Source organism: Hemiscyllium ocellatum, chromosome 3 (assembly GCF_020745735.1).
Source record: "Hemiscyllium ocellatum isolate sHemOce1 chromosome 3, sHemOce1.pat.X.cur, whole genome shotgun sequence".
In the NCBI taxonomy this organism is placed as follows: domain Eukaryota; kingdom Metazoa; phylum Chordata; class Chondrichthyes; order Orectolobiformes; family Hemiscylliidae; genus Hemiscyllium; species Hemiscyllium ocellatum.
Window position 1 is genome coordinate 30,215,180 of NC_083403.1, and position 23,096 is coordinate 30,238,275.

Genomic DNA, 23,096 nt, shown 5'->3' on the forward strand with positions numbered 1-23,096 from the left:
GCCTTAGGCAATGGGGTAAATGTAGGAGAATGGGTGTGGATGGGTTGCGCTTTAGCGGGTCAGTGTGGACTTACTGGCCTGAAGGGCCTGTTTCCACACTGTAAGTAATCTAATCTAAAAAAACAAGAGTCTCAGTGGTTAGCACTGCTGCCTCACAGCACCTGGCAGCTGGGTTCAATTCCAGTCTCAAGTGACTGTCTGTGTGGAGTTTGCACATTCTCCTTGTGTCTCCCACAATCCAAGATGTGCAGGTTAGGTGAATTGGTCAGAGGTAAATGTAGATTAATAGGGTAGGGGAATAGGTCTTGGTAGGTTACATTTTGGAGGGTCGATGTGGACTTGTTGAGCCAAAGAGCCTGTTTCCACACTGTAGGGATTTCATGATTCTATGAAATAATAAAAAAATCAAATTTACCTCATATTAATGTCAGATGTTAGAGTATAAGATAGCTATTGTAAGCCCATTATGCTTATGCTGGTTCTTTGAGAGATCTGTCTGAATAGTTTCACTCAACGGCTCCTTCTTTGTAGCCCTGCATTTTATTTTTAAGTATAGATCAAATTTCTTCTCACGCCTCAAATTCCAGACCACAAACAACAAATATTGTCACTGTTTAAAAGGTTAAAATAAATATTCTGTAAAAAGGCTTCAAGTTTTAGATGGCTACTGGCAGATCACTGATGATCTGTGAAATGCTAGAGGTAAAAATTACACTCCTTGCTAATTATCAAACCATTACTAATGCTTTAATGTTGTTATCAAGGTTTATCGATTTATAAACTTTGTGCTTTCTCAAAGCATTTTCCCTCACCTGCTCCAAGGCAGTGCAAGATCGTTGGAACTGTTTCTGCTTTACTGTCTGTCGCCAGCAGCTCAGCGTTTTCAGCTGACAAACCAATCTCTCCAGTTTACTGTTCTCTTCCCGTAAGGACTGTAGCTGATTTTGCTGGGAAAACAAAAATAGCAATAAAACTTCCCTCTTTCACTCTGTTCTTCAAAGACTCCCCAACCCATTTGCAACTCCCAAACAGGTTCTATTTCAATAAAATCACAAAACCATCATGGTTATCATTCTCTTATTACAATAAATGTCATTTGTAGTTCAATATTCCTTAATATTAAAATACATCTACACAGCCCATCCTCAGTCCATTCATCTCTGGAGTGAAAGAACCAAATGTGCTCCCTTAACAAAATCAGGTTTGGACCTAAGAGAACAAAGTGCAGTAAGCTGAGAGGGTGACAGGTCAGAATGGGTGAGGGAAGCAGAGAAATGAAAGCAGCACATGTCACGCCAACAGTTCTCAATAAAGAGATAACGGTCAGGTAAGCAGCCAGAGGGTCCAGATGGAAGGAGTGTATTGGAGACAGGTGAAAGGATCTATTGTGTTGGGATAAAACACCTACCCAAAGAAAGTAGCATGGAGCAAAGGATAATTTTGATTGCCTTTCCATTAAGCGTCTTGTTTAATCTCAATAGAGCTGATCTATTTTTTGCTATGAACACCTACTTTTCATCAACACCTCTTTTCTACACAATTAGCACTGCCTTTGCGTTTTGCTCTGGGTACCTTTCTCATCTGTTCCATGTGCTTCTCCTGCCTATTTTCTCTCAGCATTAAATCCATCACATTTCCAGCCCCCTTTCAGGTAATAATTTCATACCTGTTCTGCTTGCCTTCACTTTTCACATCTTCTCTCTCTCTTCTTCCTTATAGTGTTTCTAATATATGTCATTAATATGGTTTTGTATTTTACTTGTATTTATTTTAATGTTTTGCTGCATCTGTTTTCTGTTGTTTTCAGTACAACCTGCTTCAAAACTGATCTATGATGAGTAAAAGATTGCTATTTGTTGAGGTAATCTGGAGATTGATAAATCATCAATATTAAGCTGAACTGCAAAAAATTGGGCTGACCGCCAGAAACAGCAGATGTCCCCAAATAGATCAAAGAAAACGGACAAATCACAGAACCATTACAGTGCAGATGGAGACCATCATGTCAGCACTGATCTATTATCTAATGCCAATCTGCTGCCTTTTCCCCATATCTCTTCACACCAATACTGTTTTCCCTGGACAGGAGTGGTCTTGTAGAGGTTTACAAATTCATGAGGGGCATGGATAGGATAAATAGACAAAGTCTTTTCCCTGGGATGGGGAAGTCCAGAACTAGAGGGCATCAGTTTAGGGTGAGAAGGAAAGATATAAAAAAGACCGAAGAGGCAACTTTTTCACGCAGAGGGTAGTACGTGCATGGAATGAATGAGCTGCCAGAGGAAGTGGTGGAGGCTAGTACAATTGTGACATTTAAAAGGCATTTGGCTGGGTCTATGAATAGGAAAGGATTGGTGGGTTATGAGCCGAGTGCTGGCAGGTGGGACTAGATTGGGTTGGGATTTCTGGTTGGCATGGATGGGTTGGACCGAAGGGTCTGTTTCCATGCTGTACATCTCTATGACTCTATGGCTATGACTGTAAAAACAAATCTGATGCCCTCCTGAATGCCCAAGTTGAACCTGCCTCCACCACATTTCCTGGCAGTGCATTCCATATCTTAATGACTTGTTGTATGAAAACATTTTTTCTCACATTACCCTTGCTTCATTTATACAGCATTTTAAATCTAGACCCTCTCATTCTTGTTTTTTGTTACAAGCATAGATAGGTTATCCTTATCTACTCTGTCCAGCCTACTCATAATTTTGGAAACCTCAATCGGATCTCCATTTAGCCTTCCCTCCAAGAACAGTCCGAACTTCTTCAAAGTATCTTCATAACTGAAGTGTGTCTGCACTCACTCACTCATGCATTTGCATCAATCCTATAATGTGGCACTGTTGAAGAGTGTGGTGCTGGAAAAGCACAGCTGGTCAAGCAGCATCCGAGGAGCAGGAGAGTTGATGTTTCAAGCATAAGCTCTTCATCAAAACATCAACTCTCCTGCTCTGCGGATGTTGCCTGACCAGCTGTGCTTTTCCAGCACCACACTGTGCAACTCTGATCTCCAGCATGTGCAGTCCTCACGTTCTCCTATAATGTGACACCCATAGCTGTACACAATATTCCAGTTGAGGTCTAGTCTAATGAGTGTGTTATACAAGTTCATCATCACCTCCCTGATCTTGTACTCTATCCTCTATTAATAAAGCTGAAAACACCACATACTTTATTTACTGGTCCCCCTACCTGTTCTCCCATCTTCAATGATCTGTGCATATGCACATCCGGGATAAAGTGTTAAATGCTGAAATTAGTCTAAAATGAGAAAGTGCTAGAAAAAAATCAACATTTCTGGCAGTGTCTACAGAGAGAAAAACAAAGTTAAAGTTTCAGGATCTGAGGAAGAGTCATTGGACACAAAAAGTTTTTCTCTGCACAAGTGCTGGTAGGCCTGCTGAGTTTCTCCAGCACTGCTTATTTTTAGTTCAGATGTCCAGCAGCTGCAGTATTTTGCATTTATTTGAGAACTCTAATTAGTTGACTGGCAAAAATCTCTTTAAGACTTAAGATGAGGACATTTCTCTAAGATCCTTTCCAATGAGTTGGTTCCCAACCCCACTGTTGGAAGTTTATCTTATGAATTACTGCTTTTATCGTAAGTTGAAAAACTCCCTGACAAACCCTCTGAAACAGTTCCTTGGAACATATTTGATCCAGAAAGTGCAACAGCAATTTAAAATATAATGACTTATTTTGGGATCAGTGGGAAGAGATGGTTTTCCAATGTAATTGTAAGAGAATGATTATGGGAATGTTTATCTTGCTTGAGTCCTTGCTCATCCATGGTCCAGCAACAGTGAGGAATATACAATTGGCTTTTAGAGTCATAGAGATGTACAGCATAGAAACAGACCCTTCGGTCCAACCCATCCATGCTGACCAGAAACCCCAACCTAATCTAGTCCCACCTGCCAGCACCCGGCCCATATCCATCCAAATGTTTTCTATTCATATACTCATCCAATTTCAGTAGGAAAATAGGTAGAAAATAAAGTCGACAATTAGACTAATTACGCTGTCACTCGTCAGTTGTATTGCTCTCCTCTATTAGATTGAAAATGCAATAGGAAGCATCACTTAATTTTCTTGGATAAAAAGCAACCCTTCATTGGTGCAAAATTATTTAATTCTTTTTATTGTCTTGCTGTTTGGAATCTCAATGCAGATTATTCAACAAGGCATAACACAAGATTATAAGATCATAACAAATACAGAATTAAAGTGTTAATTTAAAAATAACACTGCAAAGTCCTGTGTGGGAGGTATAGATTCCAAAAGGGTTAAGTTTGATTCACAAATAAACTCCAAAGGAAATGAGAGTGGAAGTGTTAAAAATGCCAATCCAGTTTTTGTCAATTGGACTGATTTTGTTGGAACTTATTAGCTGAAACATTTATAAATCCTAATCAGTAAATTAATAATTTATTAAACCATTACCAGGTCAGGAGTTCCGTCTATTATAATCATTGATCGCAAAGCTATTATTTAAAAGAAATTAACCAAATCAGGTTAGTGAAAATGTCAATTCTGTGATTCTTTCAAAACTTTAAAAAAAAACTGAAAAGTAGTTTTGGAAGCAATGCCTCAGGTATTTAAGAAATGGATATTCTGTGCTCTGAAAACAAAATTTTGCACACCAGGTCTATTAACTACTTCAACAGTAATGAAGAAGGGGCTCCTCACTCCTTTTGGGTCGTAGTGCACTAGAGAAAATATTTTTAACAAGGTGAGTTCATAGATAAAAATACATATGAGGGGGCACAGCTTTGAGGCTTTTTACTGCATGAATATTTCCTTGTTTTAACATTATTGAAATTATTTCTGTTTGCTTAGATTCTTGTAACTTTATGATTGGAGTTCAGATGCAAAGTAACAGCAATGGAACAAAGTGTCATTAGTTTCAATTTTTTTTCTACCAGATGAAGTTAACCCAAGGTTAATGGTGGGGTCACATTTGGACTGAGGAACAATTTGAAGAGTTTATCTTCTGATAAAAATCGCGAGTGGACGGAGTTGCTTACCTGTGTCAAGTTCTCTTTTAAGGTTTCATCGTTCTTTGTCGAGCCAATCTTTCTCTTGAGGATAATCATGTTTTCCACCCCTGTCCTTCTCACTTCATTGATCAGTTCACAGACCGTTTTGTTCATGTTAATATGGTATTCATCCAGCTTTCCCTGTTTTTATGAATGTGCCAAGAATTCCCATTACAGCAACAGTGAAAACCGTTCATTATTATTTTCTCTTTAATGTTATGTGGGCATCAGTAGTATTGCTAAATGTCCCTTCAACTGAGTGACTGACATGCCAATATAGAGAGCAGTTAAGAGTTAACCCCATTTCTGCGAGTCTGGAGTCACATATAGGCCAGACCAGGTAAGGACGGCAAATAGCTTTCCCAAAAAAAAAGGCATCAGGTGGCTTTCATGGTCGCCATTACCAAGATTAGCTTTGGGGAAATTATAGAACCACAGAAGTTTTAATGTGCATAAATAGGCCATTTGGCCTTTCGAATGAGCATCATGACCTGGTGCCAATCTAATGTTTCTCCCCATAGCCTTGCACATAATTTTATCCAAATAACCATCCAGTGTTCCCTTGAATATCTCAGTTGAATCTGCCTCTGCTATACTTCCAGGCAGTGCATTCCAGACCCTAACTGTGCACTTTGTACGGAAGGTATTTTTCTCTCATGCCACCCTTGCTTGTTTTGCTAATCACTGTAAATCTATACCCTCTCATTCTAAATTGTTTTGCAAATGGGAACAGTTTCTCCCTATTTACTCTGTCCAGCCTGATTTTGAAAACCTCAATCAAATCTTCTGGTAATCTTCTTTTCTCCATGGAGAATGGTGGGCGGCATGGTGGCGCAGTGGTCAGCACTACTGCCTCACAGCGCCTGAGACCCTGGGTTCAATTCCCGACTCAGGCGACTGACTGTGTGGAGTTTGCACATTCTCCCCGTGTCTGCGTGGGTTTCCTCCTACAGTACAAAGATGTGCGGGTCAGGTGAATTGGCCATGCTAAATTGCCCGTAGTGTTAGGTAAGGGGTAAATGTAGGTTGCGCTTCGGCGGGTCGGTGTGGACTTGTTGGGCCGAAGGGCCTGTTTCCACACTGTAAGTAATCTAATCTAATCTAAACACACCCAATGACCTCAGTCTATTTTCATAACCAAAGTTTCTTATCCCTGGAATTATTCTTGTGAATTGCTTCTGAGCTCTCTCCAATGCATTGACATCCTTCCTATAATGTGGTGCCCATAACTGAGGTCTAACTGGTATCTTATATAAATTCATCACCATTATATAAACTCCTTGCTCTTGTACTCTATGCCTTGTCGATAAATCGATGGATAGAGTATGCATTACTTGCTTCTCTCTCTACCTGTCCTGTCACATTCAATGAGATCTGCACAGAAACACCCAGGTACCTCTGCTCCTACACCTCCTTTAGAATTTTAACAAGTACTTTATACTGTCTTTCAGTATTCTTTCTGCTAAAATACATCACCTCAAACTTCTCTGCATTGAATGTAATCAGGTAGAGCTAACATGGTTTTGTCAAAGGGAAATCAAGTTTAACAATTTATTGGAGCTCTTTCAAGCATTAACTACTGCTGCGGATAATGAGGAGCCAGTGGATGTAATGTATTTAGATTTTCAGAAGACATTTGATAAGATGCCTCATCAAAGTTTATTGTGGAAAATAAAAACTTACTGTACGGGGGATGGCATGTTGGCATGGTTCGAGGATTTACTTGCTAATAGGGAGCAGAGAGTAGGAATAAATGAATCTTTTTCAAGCTATCAGGAGATCATAAATGGTGTGCCACAGGGGTGGGTACTGGGGCTGGGGCTTTGACAATGTACAATTTATATGAATCATTTGGATGAAGCGCTTAAAGCTATTGTAGCTAAATTTGCTGATAACATTACGATAGGTAGAAAAGTTTTCAAGAAGGATTAAGATAAAGTTCTTCAGACTAAGGAATCAAACGGTATGGGAAGAAAGCAGAAACAGGGTACTGAATTGGATAATCAGCCATCATCATATTAAATGGGGGACAGGCCCACAGGGCCTACTCCTATATTCTGTTCGTTTTAATTAAAATGAGTTGTGAGGAGGATATGAGGACCCTACAAAGGAATATAGATAGTTAATCAGTGGGAAGTGATTTGGCAATGGACTGCAATATGGAAAAATGTAAAATTGTCCATTTTGGCAGGAAGAATAAAAGAGAAGCATCTTATCTAAATGATAAGAGGTTACAAAAGCTCTGGGTTACAGAGAAATCTGGGTAGCCTAGTATCTGAATCACACAAGGTTTGGTATGCAGGTACAGCAAACAATCAGGCAAGCAAATAGAACGTTAGGGCTAATTGTGAGGGGATCTGATGCAAGAATAGGGAGGTTACATTTTAGTTATACAGGGCATGGGTGAGACCACATCTGGAGTACTGTGTACAGTACCTGCCACCATACTTACGGAGGGATATTAATGCACTGGAAACAGTTCAGAGAAGGTTTACTGGACCAATACCTGCAATGAGCCGAATCTCTTATCCAGCCTTGTATTTTCTAGAGTTTAGAAGAGTCAGAGTGACTTAATTGAAACATATAAAGGTCTTCAGGGGATTGATAGCAGCTGATGACAAACTATTTCTCTTGCCTGAGGAATGGAGCACGTGGTCACATTCACAGAATTAGGAATTGACCATGTAGGACTGAGATGAGGAGAAATGTATTCACTCAAAGGATTGTAAACCTTCAAAGCTGTGGGTACTCAGTTGCTGAATATTTACATAACAGTGGCTAATGGATTTTTGCATATTAAGGAAATTCATGATATGGAGATAGTGTGGGAAGGGGATCAGAATAACAGAGCAGGCTCAGGCAGTCAAATGGCCTACTCCAGTTTCTATTTCTTACGTTCTTACAGGAAACATGGCTGCTAATTCACGCACAGAAAGCTCCAATAAATGGCAATTGCTATTGGCCAGATAATTAGATTTGATTCCCTACAGTGTGAAAACAGGCCCTTCAGCCCAACAAGTCCACACCGACCCTCCAAAGAGTAACCCACCCAGATCCATTTTCCAATGACTAATGCACAAGATGTACATGGCTAGGAAAGGGTGGACGCTAGGAAATTGTTTCCATTAGGTGAGGAGACTAGGACCCGTGGACACAGCTTTAGAATTAGAGGGGGTCAATTCAGAACACAAATGCAGAGACATTTCTTCAGCCAGAGACTGGTGGGCCTGTGGAATTCATTGCCGCAGAGTGCAGTGGAGGCCGGTACGCTAAATGTCTTCAAGGCAGAGATTGATAAATTCTTGATGTCACAAGGAATTAAGGGTTACGGGGAGAATGCGGGTAAGTGGAGTTGAAATGCCCATCAGCCATGATTGAATGGCAGAGTGGACTCGATGGGCCGAATGGCCTTACTTCCACTCCTATGTCTTATGTCCTTATGGTACCCAGCACTATGGGCAATTTGGCATGGCCAATTCACCTGACCTGTACATCTTTGTGACTATGGAAGAAAACCAGAACACCCAGAGGAGACCCATGCAGACACAGGGAGAATGTGCAAACTCCACACAGACAGTCACCGGAGGCTGGAATTGAACCTGGGTCCCTGGTGCTATGCGGCAACAGTGCTAACCGCTGAACCATTGTGCAACCCCTGTTTTTGTAATGCTAATGCAGGAACAAATATTGTCCAAGATAGTGGGGATAGTTACCTTGATCTTTTTCAGAATAACGCCATGGGATCTTTTATATCCACCAGGGAAGACACAGGGATGTTAGTTTAATGTCTCATCTGAAAAACGGCATGTCTGACAATGTTGCACTCATTCACTGATCACTGGAATGTCAGCCTAGATTTTTATGCTCAAGTCCTGTAGTGGGACTTGAATTCATGACTTTACGTGAGATTGCAACTGACTAAGAACTTCTGACACCTACAGTATCTGATTAACAGCAGATATAATCAAGGCAGACATAACTGCTAGGAGTTAGTGAGGCAAAAAGCACAAATGCATTTAAGGGACAAAATAAAAAGTAAAAGGAGAGAGGAATAGAAAAGGATAAAATAAAGGTAGATGAAATAGAGTGGGAGCAGTGTGTGGAGTGTAAAATGGAATAGCCCAACTGAGCTCAAAGGTTTGATTCTAGGCTGTAAATTCTATGTAGGTATCTACACTCTTTTCAGATGATGTAGGAGTGATTTCTCGCTTAAATCCCACTCCACTGCCCGGATCCTAAACCAGGACTGTTCTGATTATTTTCCTTTGAACAAATTTCTGATCGAAATCCATCTATCCTCAGCTGAATTAGGAATGTATCCAGTATCTTTTTGGGTGCTGTGGCCGAGATAGGAACACAGAAATAGATTGAATATTTTAAGACATTACTGTCTAGCTACACGCACATACCTTTAATGCAAAGCAGGATGCAAAGAGATCTCTGACCAAAGCATCATATTCCTGTCTCACTTCTTTCCTGATCTCATCTTTCAGCTTCGCATTCTCTTCCTCCAGGTTGGCCAGCTTTGCCCGCAGAGCTGTGATCTCGATAATTATCTCATGACTGAGGTCAGCTAACTGAGCAAAAAAAAACAGGATTAAAACCAACACAGGGATTTGGTAATTTCGGCAGTTAGTCATTGATAGTTACAAAGTGGTGTGATCCTGAAAAATACGCATGCCGGCAAAACGTCTGGGTTGCCCCATGTCCACAAACATGATCTCTTTGCGTTGCCATACCTTATCCATGACTAATTCTGCACAATACGAATTGGCTCCAACCGGTTTGGACCTGGTTTTCTACAACACCCGGTGACGGATTGTTTCCCCTTCACAAAAACGATACAATACCTGCATGTCGACAGGAATGCCCTGTCTGTGTATTTTTGACATTACTAGCTATTCACTTGTGTGCCACTCAAGCCATAGATGTTTACACTGGATCACTGTATCACGAGAAGCTGGATGTGCTGCCATTATCTGAGTCTGTAACTTATGAACTGAGCAACTTGCATAATTAAACTCATGTTTTAATGAGACTATGTGAACAAATAGATGGTGCTACCACAGAATTCCCTGTGGGCTGGGTTTTCGCTAACACTTTCATCACTTTCGATGATGAGAAACACATTTTGATGGAAAATAACACTTCTCCTACTCCTTGCATATTTGTAATATATAGATGGTACATTTTATATATTTCAATTTGCAGTTGCATGTAAGCATTTTCTTTTTCCGACACACCTCTATGGTCTCCATCCCATACTGACATTCACCTTTGAAATGGAGTAGTCTAACAGGCTTGCTTCCTTCGTCGTGCAAGTTGAGAAATCTGCTATTGGGTTCTCTGTCACCCTGCACAGAAAGCTCACCTTCACTGGTTAATTGATGCATTAATGATGCATTAAGATTCCTATCAATCCATGACTATGAGATTGTCATCGTGAGCAACTTGGTAAATAGGGCATGAGCCATTTTCACACCATGCAAGCTTGATGCTGAAATAGGGCAAGTCAAAATCATTAGGCAGGACATTGACTACCCTGACCACTGATTACTGTGTACCACACGAACTCATGAATGGGACTAAGAACTCCACTTTCAGTCCTGAGAAGTTCCCATACTATTTCAGAATACGCTGGGAGGATAAGGTGTCACAAAGGTTTGAGAAACAGGTAAAGCTGGCCATTTTACACTGCTACTATGCATGTGGAATCATAAGTAGTGCTCTTCAACAATAGGATGCTATTATTATACCAAAGATACAGCCTGCCTGCTGCACAAGTACAAAATGTGGAATATTAATATTAAATGCCAGGTATAAAGGCCCCTTAAAGAAACAATATATCCCATTGGCTGTTTACAGCAGGTAAGAGTACTGGCTGGAGTGAACCAGCCCATTGCCTGTAAAACTCAGAACATAACATGTGACTCTATGATTGGACAGCATTTTCTCAAAATCTTGAGCATGCCAACAATTAGACTAAGAACTGATATAAGATTATCAGTCAGGTTTGCAGTGTGTCATACTCATGCTTGCCACAAGTTAAATATACTTGGCCAACAGGCCTCAGGTAGTTGGTTCCATGCTCTGGGCTTCTAGAAAGCCAGCCGCTGCTCAGCTAAGGGCCTGGTATTGGGATGCCCAAAAGGAACCAACAAGGGATCCTCACTGCCTCTCTGCTATATATCTCCCAATCCAATTCTACGATTCACCCAACTTTTATTTTATTTTCACCAAGGCAATACCCATAACAACACTGTTTTAAAAGGGGACAAGGAATAAGCCACTAATTATAGGTCAGTCAGTCAGTGATACCTCGATGGTGGGCAAATAATCAGAATCAATTCTGATGGACAGGACAAACTGTTACTTAGAAAGGCACAGATTAATCAGGGATAGTCAGCATGGTTTAGTTCAGGAAGGTTGTGACTTTGTGACTTAAGTGCATTATTTTAGGAGTATAAAGGAGGATTAATGAGGATAGTGCAATGAATGTTGTCTACATGGATGTTTGTACAGCATTTGATAAAGTCCCATGTGGCAGACGGGTCAGAAAAATGAAAGACCATGAGATACAGGAGAATGGGGCAAATTGGATCCAAAATTAGCTCAGTGACAGGAAGCAAAGGATAATAGTTGGTGGATGTTTTGGTGAATGGAAAGCAGCCTCCACCTATGTTCCCAAGGGTTCGCTGTGGGTCTTTTGTTGTACGTATTAAAGATTTGAATTAAATGTGGGAGGGCCTGATTGGGAAATTTGTAGATGACATAAAAGATTGACAGTGAAAAGGATAGCTTTCAACTCCAATATGATATGGAGGTGCCAGTGTTGGACTGGGCTGGACAAAGTCACAAATCATACAACGCCAGTTTCTTGTCCAACAGGGTCATTTGAAATTGCAAGCTTTCAGAACATAGCCCCTTCATCATGTGAAGTGAGAGAGAAGTACACAGACACAGAATTTACAGGCAGAGAGGTCAAGGGCAGAGAGATCAAAAGATCATAGAAATGGTGTGAGTCACACGTTGAATAATAAAGTCTCCGCAGGTGATCAAGAGTGTCAGACGGTGCAAGTAAAATGTCAACAGTTGAATAACAAATGAAGGGATAACCTATAAAATGAGGCAGACAGATTAAATGAGGCAGAGACATAATTACAAAAAATTAAAAATAAGGTGATGCTGGAGACAAACCAAATGACTGAAATAACAGGATAGGTATAAGAATTGCATGCTGGAAGTCTAATCAAAGTAATAAGTAATCCTAAATTGTACAAACTAATTAAGGTAGAGAGATCATAACGATTAATCAAGGTGATGGTGTCAAAACAGGACAGTAAGGATGATTTACAGAACAGTGTGGTGGGATCATATACACTGCATCATGAACCCAAGATCATAGCTGAGGCCATCTTCATGGGTACAGAACTTGGCTATCAGTTTCTGCTCAGCGATTCTGTGTTGTTGTGTATCTGAAGACCACATTGGAGGATAAGTACCTGAGGATCAGAGGCTAAATGTCCTTGATCGCGCACGTGTTCCCAACTGAGAGGGAACATTCTTATTTGGCGATTGTTGCGCAGTGTCCATTCATCCATTGTCTTAGGGCCTGCATGGTGTCAGCAATGTATCACACCTCCAGGCATTCATGCCTGCAGCGTATGAGATAGACAACATTGGCTGAGTCACATGAATATCTGCTATGCACATGGTGGATAGTGTTCACCAGTGTGATAGTAGTATCCATGTCAATGATCTGCCATGTCTTGCAGAGGTTTCCATGGTACGGGTTCTGTGGTGTTGTTGTCAATGTTGCCCTGAAGGAAGGGTAGTTTGCTGCGAACGATGGTCTGTTTAAGGTTTGGCGGTTGTTTGAAAGTGAGAATAGATTAGATTACTTACAGTGTGGAAACAGGCCTTTCGGCCCAACAAGTCCACACCGACCCGCCGAAGCGCAACCCACCCATACCCCTACATTTATCCCTTACCTAACACTACGGGCAATTTAGCATGGCCAATTCACCTGACCTGCACATCTTTGGACTGTGGGAGGAAACCGGAGCACCCGGAGGAAACCCACACAGACACGGGGAGAACGTGCAAACTCCACACAGTCAGTCACCTGAGTCGGGAATTGAACCCGGGTCTCAGGCACTGTGAGGCAGCAGTGCTAACCACTGTGCCACCGTGCCAAGAAGTGGATCTGTAGGGAAGATCTTGGTGAGAAGTTTGTCATCATCGATGATGTAATGAAAGCTGTGAAGAACATGCTGTAGACCCTCAGCTCTAGGGAAGTACAGGATGATGAAGGGTACTCTACTGGTCTATCCTGTGTCTCTCTTCAGAGGAGGTCGTTGTGGTTTATCAATGTGGCATGTTCGAACTGGCAATCAATAAGTTGCGCCTCATGTCCCGTTCTTATGAGTGCATCCTTCAAACTCTTTAGTTGTTTGTTGCATTCTCCCTTATCTGAGCAGATCCAGTGTATGTGCAGGGCTTGTCTGTGTTAATATGTTTTGGGTAGAGGCTGTTCAGGTAAACGTCCTCCAATGTGGCCTTCAAGATACATAACAATGCAGCATTGCTGAGCAGAAACTGATAGCCAAGTTCCATACCCAACCAGCCTCAACCATGATCTTGGGTTCATGTCGCACTACATGTGACCCCACCACACTTCTGTATCTGTACAATCTTTCTTACTGTCCTGTTTTGACACTATCACCTTGATAAATTGTTAAGATCTCTATACCATAATTAGTTTGTACAGTTTTGGATTACTTATTACTTTGGTGTGCGAATTTTATACCTATCTCATTATTCCAGTCATTTGGCTTGTCTCCAGCACCATCTTATTTTTAATTTTTTGTAATTATCTCTCTGCCTCATTTAATCAGATTATAGGTTATCCCTTCACTTGTTATTCAGCTGTTGACAATTTACTCACACCGTCTGACACGCTTGATCACCTGCAGAGACTTTATTATTCAGCTTATTGACACTTCACTCACACCATTTCTATGATCTTTTGATCTCTCTGCCTATAAAATCTGTGTCTGTGTGCTTCTCTCTCTCTTCACCTGACAAAGGGGTTACATTGCGAAAGCTTGTGATATCAAATAAACCTGTTGGACTATAACTTGGTGTCGTGTGACTTCTGGCTATCGCCAGAATGAGATAAATGTTTGTTTATGTGGGCCGAAAAGTGACAAATGGAATTCAATCGAAACAAGTATGCGGTAATAAATACAGAAAAGGCAAAAAAGCAAGGGATACAGAAAACATGGGATGATGTTAGAGGGAAAGTGGATGTGCAAGAGTTTGGAATACAGGTCCTTGAAGATGACAGGACATATTGGGGAGAGACATGTTTGGAATGCTTGCCTTTTTTGGATGAGGTATAGAATCTAAACTGGGACATGAATGTGCGAAGTAGGAGCAGGGGTTTGCTATTCAGCCCTTGAACCTGCTCCACCAGCGAATAAGATGGTGATTTTGTTTGTGTTTCCAGTTCTACATTCTTATCGACCCCAAATATCTTTGATTCCCCTGCCTAACAGGTAGGGTATTTGCCTCTGTCTAAACGTAATTTAATGACCCCACTTCCACAATCTTCTGAGGCACAGAGTTCCAAAGTCACACATACCTCAGAGAAAATAATTCTCCTCATCTCTCTCCTAAAAAGACAGATTTTGAAATATTATACAGTGTCCCCTCGCCCACTCCCAGGTCGGGACTGACCAACAAGAGGAACCATTCTTTCCAAGTCCTTCTTTTAAAAAACACTTAAGATCTTATCAAAGACATTCGAAACTCCAATGAAAACAAGCCCATCCTGTCTACTCTATCTCCAGGACACAACCCACATGTTCATGGTGTCATTCAGTAAATCTCTGCTCAACTGCCTCCAACATATCCACAACCTTCCTTAAACAAAAAGTGTTTCAGATTCAGTTTCACAAATGCCCTGGATAACGTCCTGAATTTTATGTTCAATTCCTCTCGTAATACAAACAGAAACATCGAAATAGGGACAGGAGTAGGCTATTCAGCCCTTCAAACCTGCTCTGCCGTTCAGTATGATCATGGCTAATCGTCGGACTCAATCCCGCTTTCTCCTCAAACCCTTTGATTCCTTTAGCCCTAAGAATTATATCTAATGCCTTCTTCAAAGCATTCAATGTTCTGGGGCCTCAACTACTTTCTGTAGCAGAGAATTCCACAGGTTTACCAATCTCTAAAAGATAGCATCCCATTGGCCTTCTTCATTACATGCTGTGCTTGCATACTACCTGTTTGTAACTCATTGAAGCGAATATCAAAATCCCTCTGCACCTTGGAATTCTGCAGTCATTCTCTGTTTAAATAATATGAATGCGATGCTGGAATGTATAGAACGCTGGCTAGCCCACAGCTGGAGTTCTGTGCACAGTTCTGGTCACCATATTACAGGAAGGATCTAACTGCTCTGGAGATGGTACAGAGGACAGTTACAAGAACATTGCCAGGGCTTGAGAATTGCTGCTATGAGGAAAGTTTAGAGTGGCTGGGAGTTATTTTCCATAAAATTAACCACATTTCTGAGAGGCCTAGATAGAGTGAGCAAGATGACTGTTTGTGTGGAGTTTGCACATTCTCCCTGTGTCTGTGTGGGGTTTTCACCAAGTGCTCAGCATCCTCCCACAGTCCAAAGGGTGTGCAGGTTTAGTGGTTAGTGTCCAGGGATGTGCAGGCTAGACAGATAACAAGGGGTAAATGCCAGGTTACAGGGATAAGGTATGGGACTGAGATGCTCTTTGGAGGGTTAGTGCCAACTCTATGGGCTGAATGGCCTCTATCCACACTGTTGGGATTCTGTAATTCTATGACTAGTTTCCCCCTTGTGAAGAAGAAGTGAATTAGCAGATGTCACAGATTTAAGTTGCTTTGTAGAAGGGTTAGAGGTGACATGAGGAAAGAATTTTCACCCAGGAGGTGGTGGATGCCTGGAATTCACCATCCAGTTTTTAAGGTGAGGACAGAAACCCCCAAAACATTTAGAAAGTCCCTGGATCTCCACCTGAAGTGTTGTAACCTGCAGAGCTATGGAGCAGGGACGGTGAAATGGGAGGCTATTTGTGTATTTTCTCCCAATCTCTGGCCAGTGCAGACACAACGGCCTCTTCATCTGCTGTTGCTTGATTTCAGTGTGAAGAACAATACAATGGTTTTCTCTCTCCATTCACTGCAGCTCAGAGTTTGTGGCTGTTACAGTCTGTACTTGGTTCCTTTTTAAAGATTCGCCTCAAAAACCACATCCATATTTGTTATTGATTGTATTTTTCAATAATTTTATATGTTTGTAAAGTTAAAAAAAAATTTGCAAACAAATATATTTACAAAAAAAACCCCACATCCACAGGGTAATGCTTCCCCAGCCTGTTTACAGCAAGACTGCTGACACCAATGGCTCCTCCAGTTTCCTAGCCCCCACTGACAGTAGCTATACCACGTCCACTCACTCATTCCAGATCCATGGCACTGCCCACCCTCCACATTCCCAAAATTCCCATGTCCCTGAGAGTGTCAGTGTAGGGAGTGGGGGTGGAATGGGGGAAAGATGATTAATAATACAAGAAATAGAAAGTCATTCAAATCTTTAAAACACTTTTCTGTCAGACTTCAAGTGGTGTGTCTCTAGATCATGATACCGAAGGGAGCAATGCAATTCCTGTTGGATCTCTCCTGTCAGTTGTTATTGTTGGGAAAGCAGGCTCCTGCTGCAGTCCACCGAATCATAGAATCCCCAGTGCTGAAAGAGACCATTCGGCCCATTGAGTCTGCACTGACCCACTAAAGACCATCCCACCCAGACCCAAGTCCCCACCTTATCTCCATAACTCCACATGGGGGTTTTTAAAGCATGGCTAATTCACTCAGCCTGCACATCTTTGGACTGGGGAAGCAAACCAACGCAGATTCGGGGAGAACGTGCAAACTCCGCACAGACAGTCGCCTGAAGGTGGAATTGAACCTCGGTCCCTGGTGCTATGAGACAGCAGTGCTAACCACTGAGCCACTTTGCTGCTCAAAATGAAAAGCAATGCCTCTAGTTTATCACTGATCCCAAGATGCAGGGCCTTTCCAAATTATTTGTGTTCATTGAATTATAACAGTACAGAACAGAGCCTTTGGCCTGCCATGTCTATGCCGCCAAAGCTACACTAAATCTACACTAGTCCCACTTTCCAACACTAGGCCCATAGCCTTTAATGTTATGACAATGCATTGTATTATACTTTTCTTTGATTCTATTCTAAAAACCCAGGCATGAATCAGCTCCGCTTGATTAGGGAGGCAAGTAATCTCTCTAGTAGTCGATTATTCCCCATTTAGCAAATACTCCAGTTTAGACTCTGAAATAACTACACAGAGGCAGTATCCTGTCACCAAGTCACTCTTTATTTACACATGCACAGTACACTGGCGGGGGCTAGCTTGCAGTCAGTCCCTCAAGTGAGGAGATTCTGAATCTTCTGTTTATATCTGTCAGTCAGGCCTCCCAGGTTAACAACCCCAATCAATGATCTCAGTCAATAAGATCCACTTGCTCCCAATCACTACATGCCCCCCCCCACCTAAGTCGGGGATGTAGGCCTGGTCTTTCTCTTGTAGATTCTCTTGCGACCTTTTCACCCCAGGTCCAGTTCCTCTGACTCGGACTCAGACACAGGGAGGCATGAGCCCATCAAAGGACTGGCATAGTTGACATGCAACTGAGTCCAGGGTTTACCTGGCCATTCCCACAAATATGGAGCAGCTACCGGCGACGATTTCTGTCCTTGTTGGCCCTCTGGGCATTCCCCCACCAATGCAGCTATGTTAGCATCCAACCTTGACCTCCAGACATAACATCTCGCTCACATCTTCATCTTGGAAACCCATAGGCAACCTTGATGGAGTTCAGCCAGTATCCTGTGGTGACCTTTACTCGGGACAATCCCCCCTTGCTCCCCATAGTGATATGGTGTCCTCTAACAGTGATCTGGTCTGTCCGAATCCAGAAAGGTTTCAATCCTGTTTGTGATGGCCTCTGCTTCCCCCATTACACTGGCTGTTTTAGTTTTGCTCAGATAAGATCTTTTTGTGTCCACAGTTGGATATTGCCAGTGGTGACCAGAAGAGTGCCTGGAAAGTTCAAAACAAAAATGGACTTTTCCAGGGAGACACCTTCCTGGAAATCGGCCTCAGAACTTTCTTACTCAAGTTAGGCCTTGTAGGATTTCTATGCTGTGTTTAGTCTGCATACTAGCAGCAACTACAATGGCTTGCCAGCCCAGATCCTGAAGAACTGTTTGGCTACTTGGCCAAGGCTCAGCACTGTTGTGGGGTTCTGCGGTGGGTTGGCCTAGGGTCCCTCTGTTCAAGACATGCCTGCATGAGGCTCTTCAATTACCCACAATGATGTGGTGTTCCCCAAGCTAAGTTGGACAGGTGAGAGTGCCCAGTTCCATCGGGATGCCCAGTAGTTCTCATGCTCCACTGGTCATGTTTTGTAATGACAAGGCCAGCTGTAGTGCCTGTTTGAAGTCCAGTTGGCCTTCAACTGCTGACGTCATTAATCCCACATACCAAATGGTCTCTCTGCATCTCATTCAGGGTTAACCCAAAATTAAATACCTCTGCCAATCATCCTGACCTCATCAAAAGACCCAATAAGGATTCCCCTGGATCTCAAGCTGCCAAATGAAACCGATGGCATCTCTGAATTCGAGGAGGTTTGGGGTCATAATATTCCTTAACCAACTCTGTCAACTCTTGGAAAATTTTAGTATCTCGTACCTCTGGGAAAGTTAAGCCCCTTATAATTGAGAATGCTGCAGATCCATTAGCGGTTAGAAGGATTACTCGTTGCTTTCCACCAATGGTCATTTGCTGGGGGAAAAAAATTACATTCTTTCCACATACTGGGCTCAGTCTTCAATGGCAGGATCAAACGAGTCAAAGTGCCCAAATAACGCATGATGCTAGAAATATTTACCTCAACTCAAAGACAACTGTTTGGGTACATCCTGTTTTCTCCTTCCATTACTGAAATAACTCTACACAGGCTGGTGTCCCATCACCAAGTCACCTTTCATTTAAATGTGCACAGTACACTAGCTGTGGCCAGCAGCTCAGAGTCAGTCCCTCAAGTGAGTAGATTCTAAATCCCCTGTTTTTTTTATTCATAGTTACACAAAATACAATACAATGGTAATAATACACAAGAGAAATAGGGACACAACCATAAGGTGCCCAAAATCTCTCGAAACAAACACTACATAGAACACATGCAGAATTTTCACACAAGTGACTGTCCTCTTAAGGTAGCACAATGAGAGAAGTCCAAAAAAAAGAGTCTAGTTCAGCAGGGTTCACAGCAGACTGAGCCCACAATATACAATTGCAAACACTTTACACATTGCCTGCAAAATCCTCACAGTACAGTCTCCAGCACCCAGGCAGAGTCCACGCCTGAAAGCACAGTCCACGCCCAAAGGCAGAGTCCACTCCAGCCTGCAGCAAATACTCACCTCCCAGCACACATACAGGTGTTCAATCTTTGCAGAGGCCTGGTCCACCCGTACAGGCCCAGGCCTACTCACGGAGGAACAGTTCATCTGGAAAGGTGCAGTTGGCTCACAGGGGCCACGCAAAAGGAAAGTGCAGACATTAAAAGCCAGAATGCAAAGGCTAAGCCATGCCACAAAATCAGCACAGTCCTTTCTCAAAATAAGCCAAAAAAAAGAGTAGCACACACTGTAACAAAGACTGTAACCAGCCAGTGAAACAACAGTTCTATAATGAGAACTGAAATACACCTGGAACACACTGAATGTGAAGACCTGCCAATTCAGGAATCAGGTTCCCCCAAATACAAAGACCAACAGCAATACACACTGGCTGCATGGCCAGTCAGCTCAATGTCAGCCCTCAGATCTCAGGAAATGCTAAATCCCCTGGCTATATCTCACAGGAGCACACTGGTTGTGAGGCCGACCAGCCAGCTCAGAGTCAGACCCTCAAGTGAATAGGTTCTAAACCCCTGTTTATTTTTTTTTCCTGTTTACACCTTCTTAAAATTTTATTAAACACTACAGTTTACAAATAAACAATTAACATTAACAGCTGTATATAGAGAAACAATAATTTACAGGGGAGAGGGGCGGCAAAGCTAGGCCCCAAACCTCACTGTTCAACCAGTTTTCAGGGAAAATGAGGACAAACCTCAAATCCAAAATCCCCTGTCAGCCAGGGCTCCCTGATTGGCCCAGGTTAACAGCCCCAATCAAAGATCTCAGTCAATAAGATCCACCTGGTTTTAATCACCCAAACCCATTCTGGATTAATAATGACTGTCTGCAAGTAATATGCACTCACCATACTCAATGAACCAAGGTCAACTCAACCCGAGCCTCCCACAGAAACTGCCTGACCTACTGCGTTTTTGCAGCAATTTGTGTTTCTAGTTTCAGAGTCCCAACATCCTCAGTATTTCGTGTCTGTACAATAGTAAAAGGAGGTTTATTTACCTGGCAGCTAAGTGTTGTAGATGGTGTTTGGGATTTCTGCATTCCCTTTATTTCCTGAAAATAAATCATAACAAAATAATGTACAGAACATTAACTTTCTAGGTATGATATTATAGATTCTGTGCAACAAAGAATTCTTTTACGCAAGAAATTCATGGTCTCTTTCGAAGAGAAAAACCTTTCCTTCCCATGTTCAACATATTGGAGAGCAGTATGTAGGACATTTGCCTCTTCCCAAGATGATTTCTGTGATTGGCAGATTCTCTTTAGCCCAGGAACAAACCACAAAATTCATCAATCAGCTTAACAACTGGGGCCTGAACACCGACATGGCTGAGACATACAATAAGTAGGTAGACAGTCAGTCAGCAATGTTTTCTTTATTCGCTCATGGGCTGTGAGCATCACTGGTTTGCTCAGCATTTATTGTCCATCCTTAGTTGCCCTTGGATTCAACTGAGTGTCTTGCTGGGACAGACCCAGAGGGCAGTTAAGAGTCAGCTAAACACATGTAGACCAGTTTAGGAAAGGAAAGCAGTTTCCTACCGTAAAGGACATGAGTGAACCAGAATTTTTTTTACAACAATCAACAATGGGTTCATGGTCATCATTAAACTTTAATTCCAGGTTGTTTTTATATATTTTTTCACAGTAAGTTTAAAAAAGGAAGAGAGTAATGATAGAATAAAAGAATAAAGGCTGCATAATGAACATGATATCAATATGACCATGAAGTGGTCATTTTTAGTTCCTGTCAGTTTTAGTATGTGACTTAGGGATGCTTCTTTAACAGTCAACATAATAAGGTTCATCAATTAAACAACTGGTTTCCACTGGATCACTGCAGCCCAGGATTTCAAGTTGGAATCATATACCTAGATAAAACATTGAATTGTGTTGTTTTAAAATCTTATCCCTTTCCATTCTATCTGAGATGACGAGCTTCTCCATTCAGAAAGAATGTAAGTCTCTCCTTGACATTCAATGTAATGTCATGGTACTGTTATGGTCGGCTAATTTTTAGAAAGAAAAACTGTTAAAGGCAACCACTTTTACTGATAAAACATGTAATCTGATTGTAAGATACAAGAAACTAAAAACATGGCTACTGCAGGTCACGTGATTGTACAACAAGTTCTGTTGATCGTAACGACCTTGTGAGAGTGTGAGAAGAACCATGGGTGGGAGATGAGCTGCCTTCAAATGCCAATATCTTTGATGGAGCATGACTTAATTTTCCAGGTCACCTGGCAACAGCAGCCATCTTAGTTCACCAGCTAAGAATTGCTCAAGAATAGCCAACTGCCCAGATAAGATTCCATCTTGAACCTTCCTGGGAGAAACATCCAGGAAGGCAGAGAGATTGAGGAAGAGACGGAGACATTGTGAAAGAGTTCATGACGATATAACTGGGCAGCTAAACCTGAATGCTCGCAGAACTAGAAATCAGGAATTGTCTTCTCTCCTCACAATCTGCTCTCCTGCAAAATCTACCTGCATTCAACCACAGAGACTGTCACAGTTACCAGATGCGGTTCCAAGTGTTAACCACTTCATGGCAACAAGAAACTCAAACAACAGGCCCCAATAACAAATCACAGGTATTTATTGGGGTCTTGTAAGTATTCTTTGGGATTTATTGCTAATCATTTTAATCTCAATATCCTTAATTTCCTGTTCTAGCATTACAAGGTAATACAGCATGGAAACAGACCCTTCAGTCCTGCTACTCCATGCTGACCATGTTCCCACTTGCCTGTGTTTGGCCATATCCCTCTAAACCTTTCCTATTCACGTACTTATCCAAATGTCACAGCACAGTAGCTCAATGGTTAGCACTGCCCTCTCACAGCGCCAGGGACCCGGGTTCAATTCCAATATTAAGTGAATGTCTGTATGGTTTTCCATCGGGTGCTCTGATTTCCTTCCACAAGTGTGCAGGTTAGGTGAATTGGCCATGCTAAATTGCCCATAGTGTTCAGGGATGTGTAGGTTATGTGCATTAGTCAGGGGTAAATATAGGGTAGGGGAATGGATAAAGGTGGGTTACTCATCTGAGGGTCAGTGTGGACTTGCTGGGTCAACGGGCCTGTTTCTAATAGGTAGCATGGTGGCTCACTGGTTAGCACTGCTGCCTCACAGCACCAGGGGCCCGGGTTCGATTCCAGCCTCAGATAACTATCTGTGTGGAGTTTGCACATTCTCCCCGTGTCTGCGTGGGTTTCCTCTGGGTGCTCTGGTTTTCTCCCACAGTCCAAAGATTTGCAGATTAGGTGAACTGGCCATGCTAAATTGCCCGTAGTGTTCAGGGGTGTGTGGGTTTAGTGCATTATTAGGGGTAAATATAGGGTCGGGGGAATGGGTCTGGGTAGGTTACTCTTTGGAATGGTTAGTGTGGATTTGTTGGGCTGAAGGGTCTATTTCCACACCGTAGGGATTCTATGCGTCTTTTACATGTTGTAACTGTACCTACATCCACCACTTCCTCTGGCAGTACATTCCA

General features: G+C 42.1%; 1 protein-coding gene across 1 annotated transcript in view; it reads right to left on the minus strand.

Moving 5' to 3' along the window:
- LOC132835216 (coiled-coil domain-containing protein 162-like) overlaps positions 1-23,096 on the minus strand; it is a 71,744-nt gene that overhangs the window by 14,721 nt on the left and 33,927 nt on the right. The window contains exons 14-17 of the mRNA XM_060854583.1: positions 20,594-20,647; positions 9,449-9,616; positions 5,028-5,180; positions 813-947 (exon numbers count right to left, since the gene is read on the minus strand). Coding sequence (XP_060710566.1) covers positions 813-947; positions 5,028-5,180; positions 9,449-9,616; positions 20,594-20,647 — 510 coding nt within the window. The remainder of the gene's footprint in view (positions 1-812; positions 948-5,027; positions 5,181-9,448; positions 9,617-20,593; positions 20,648-23,096) is intronic.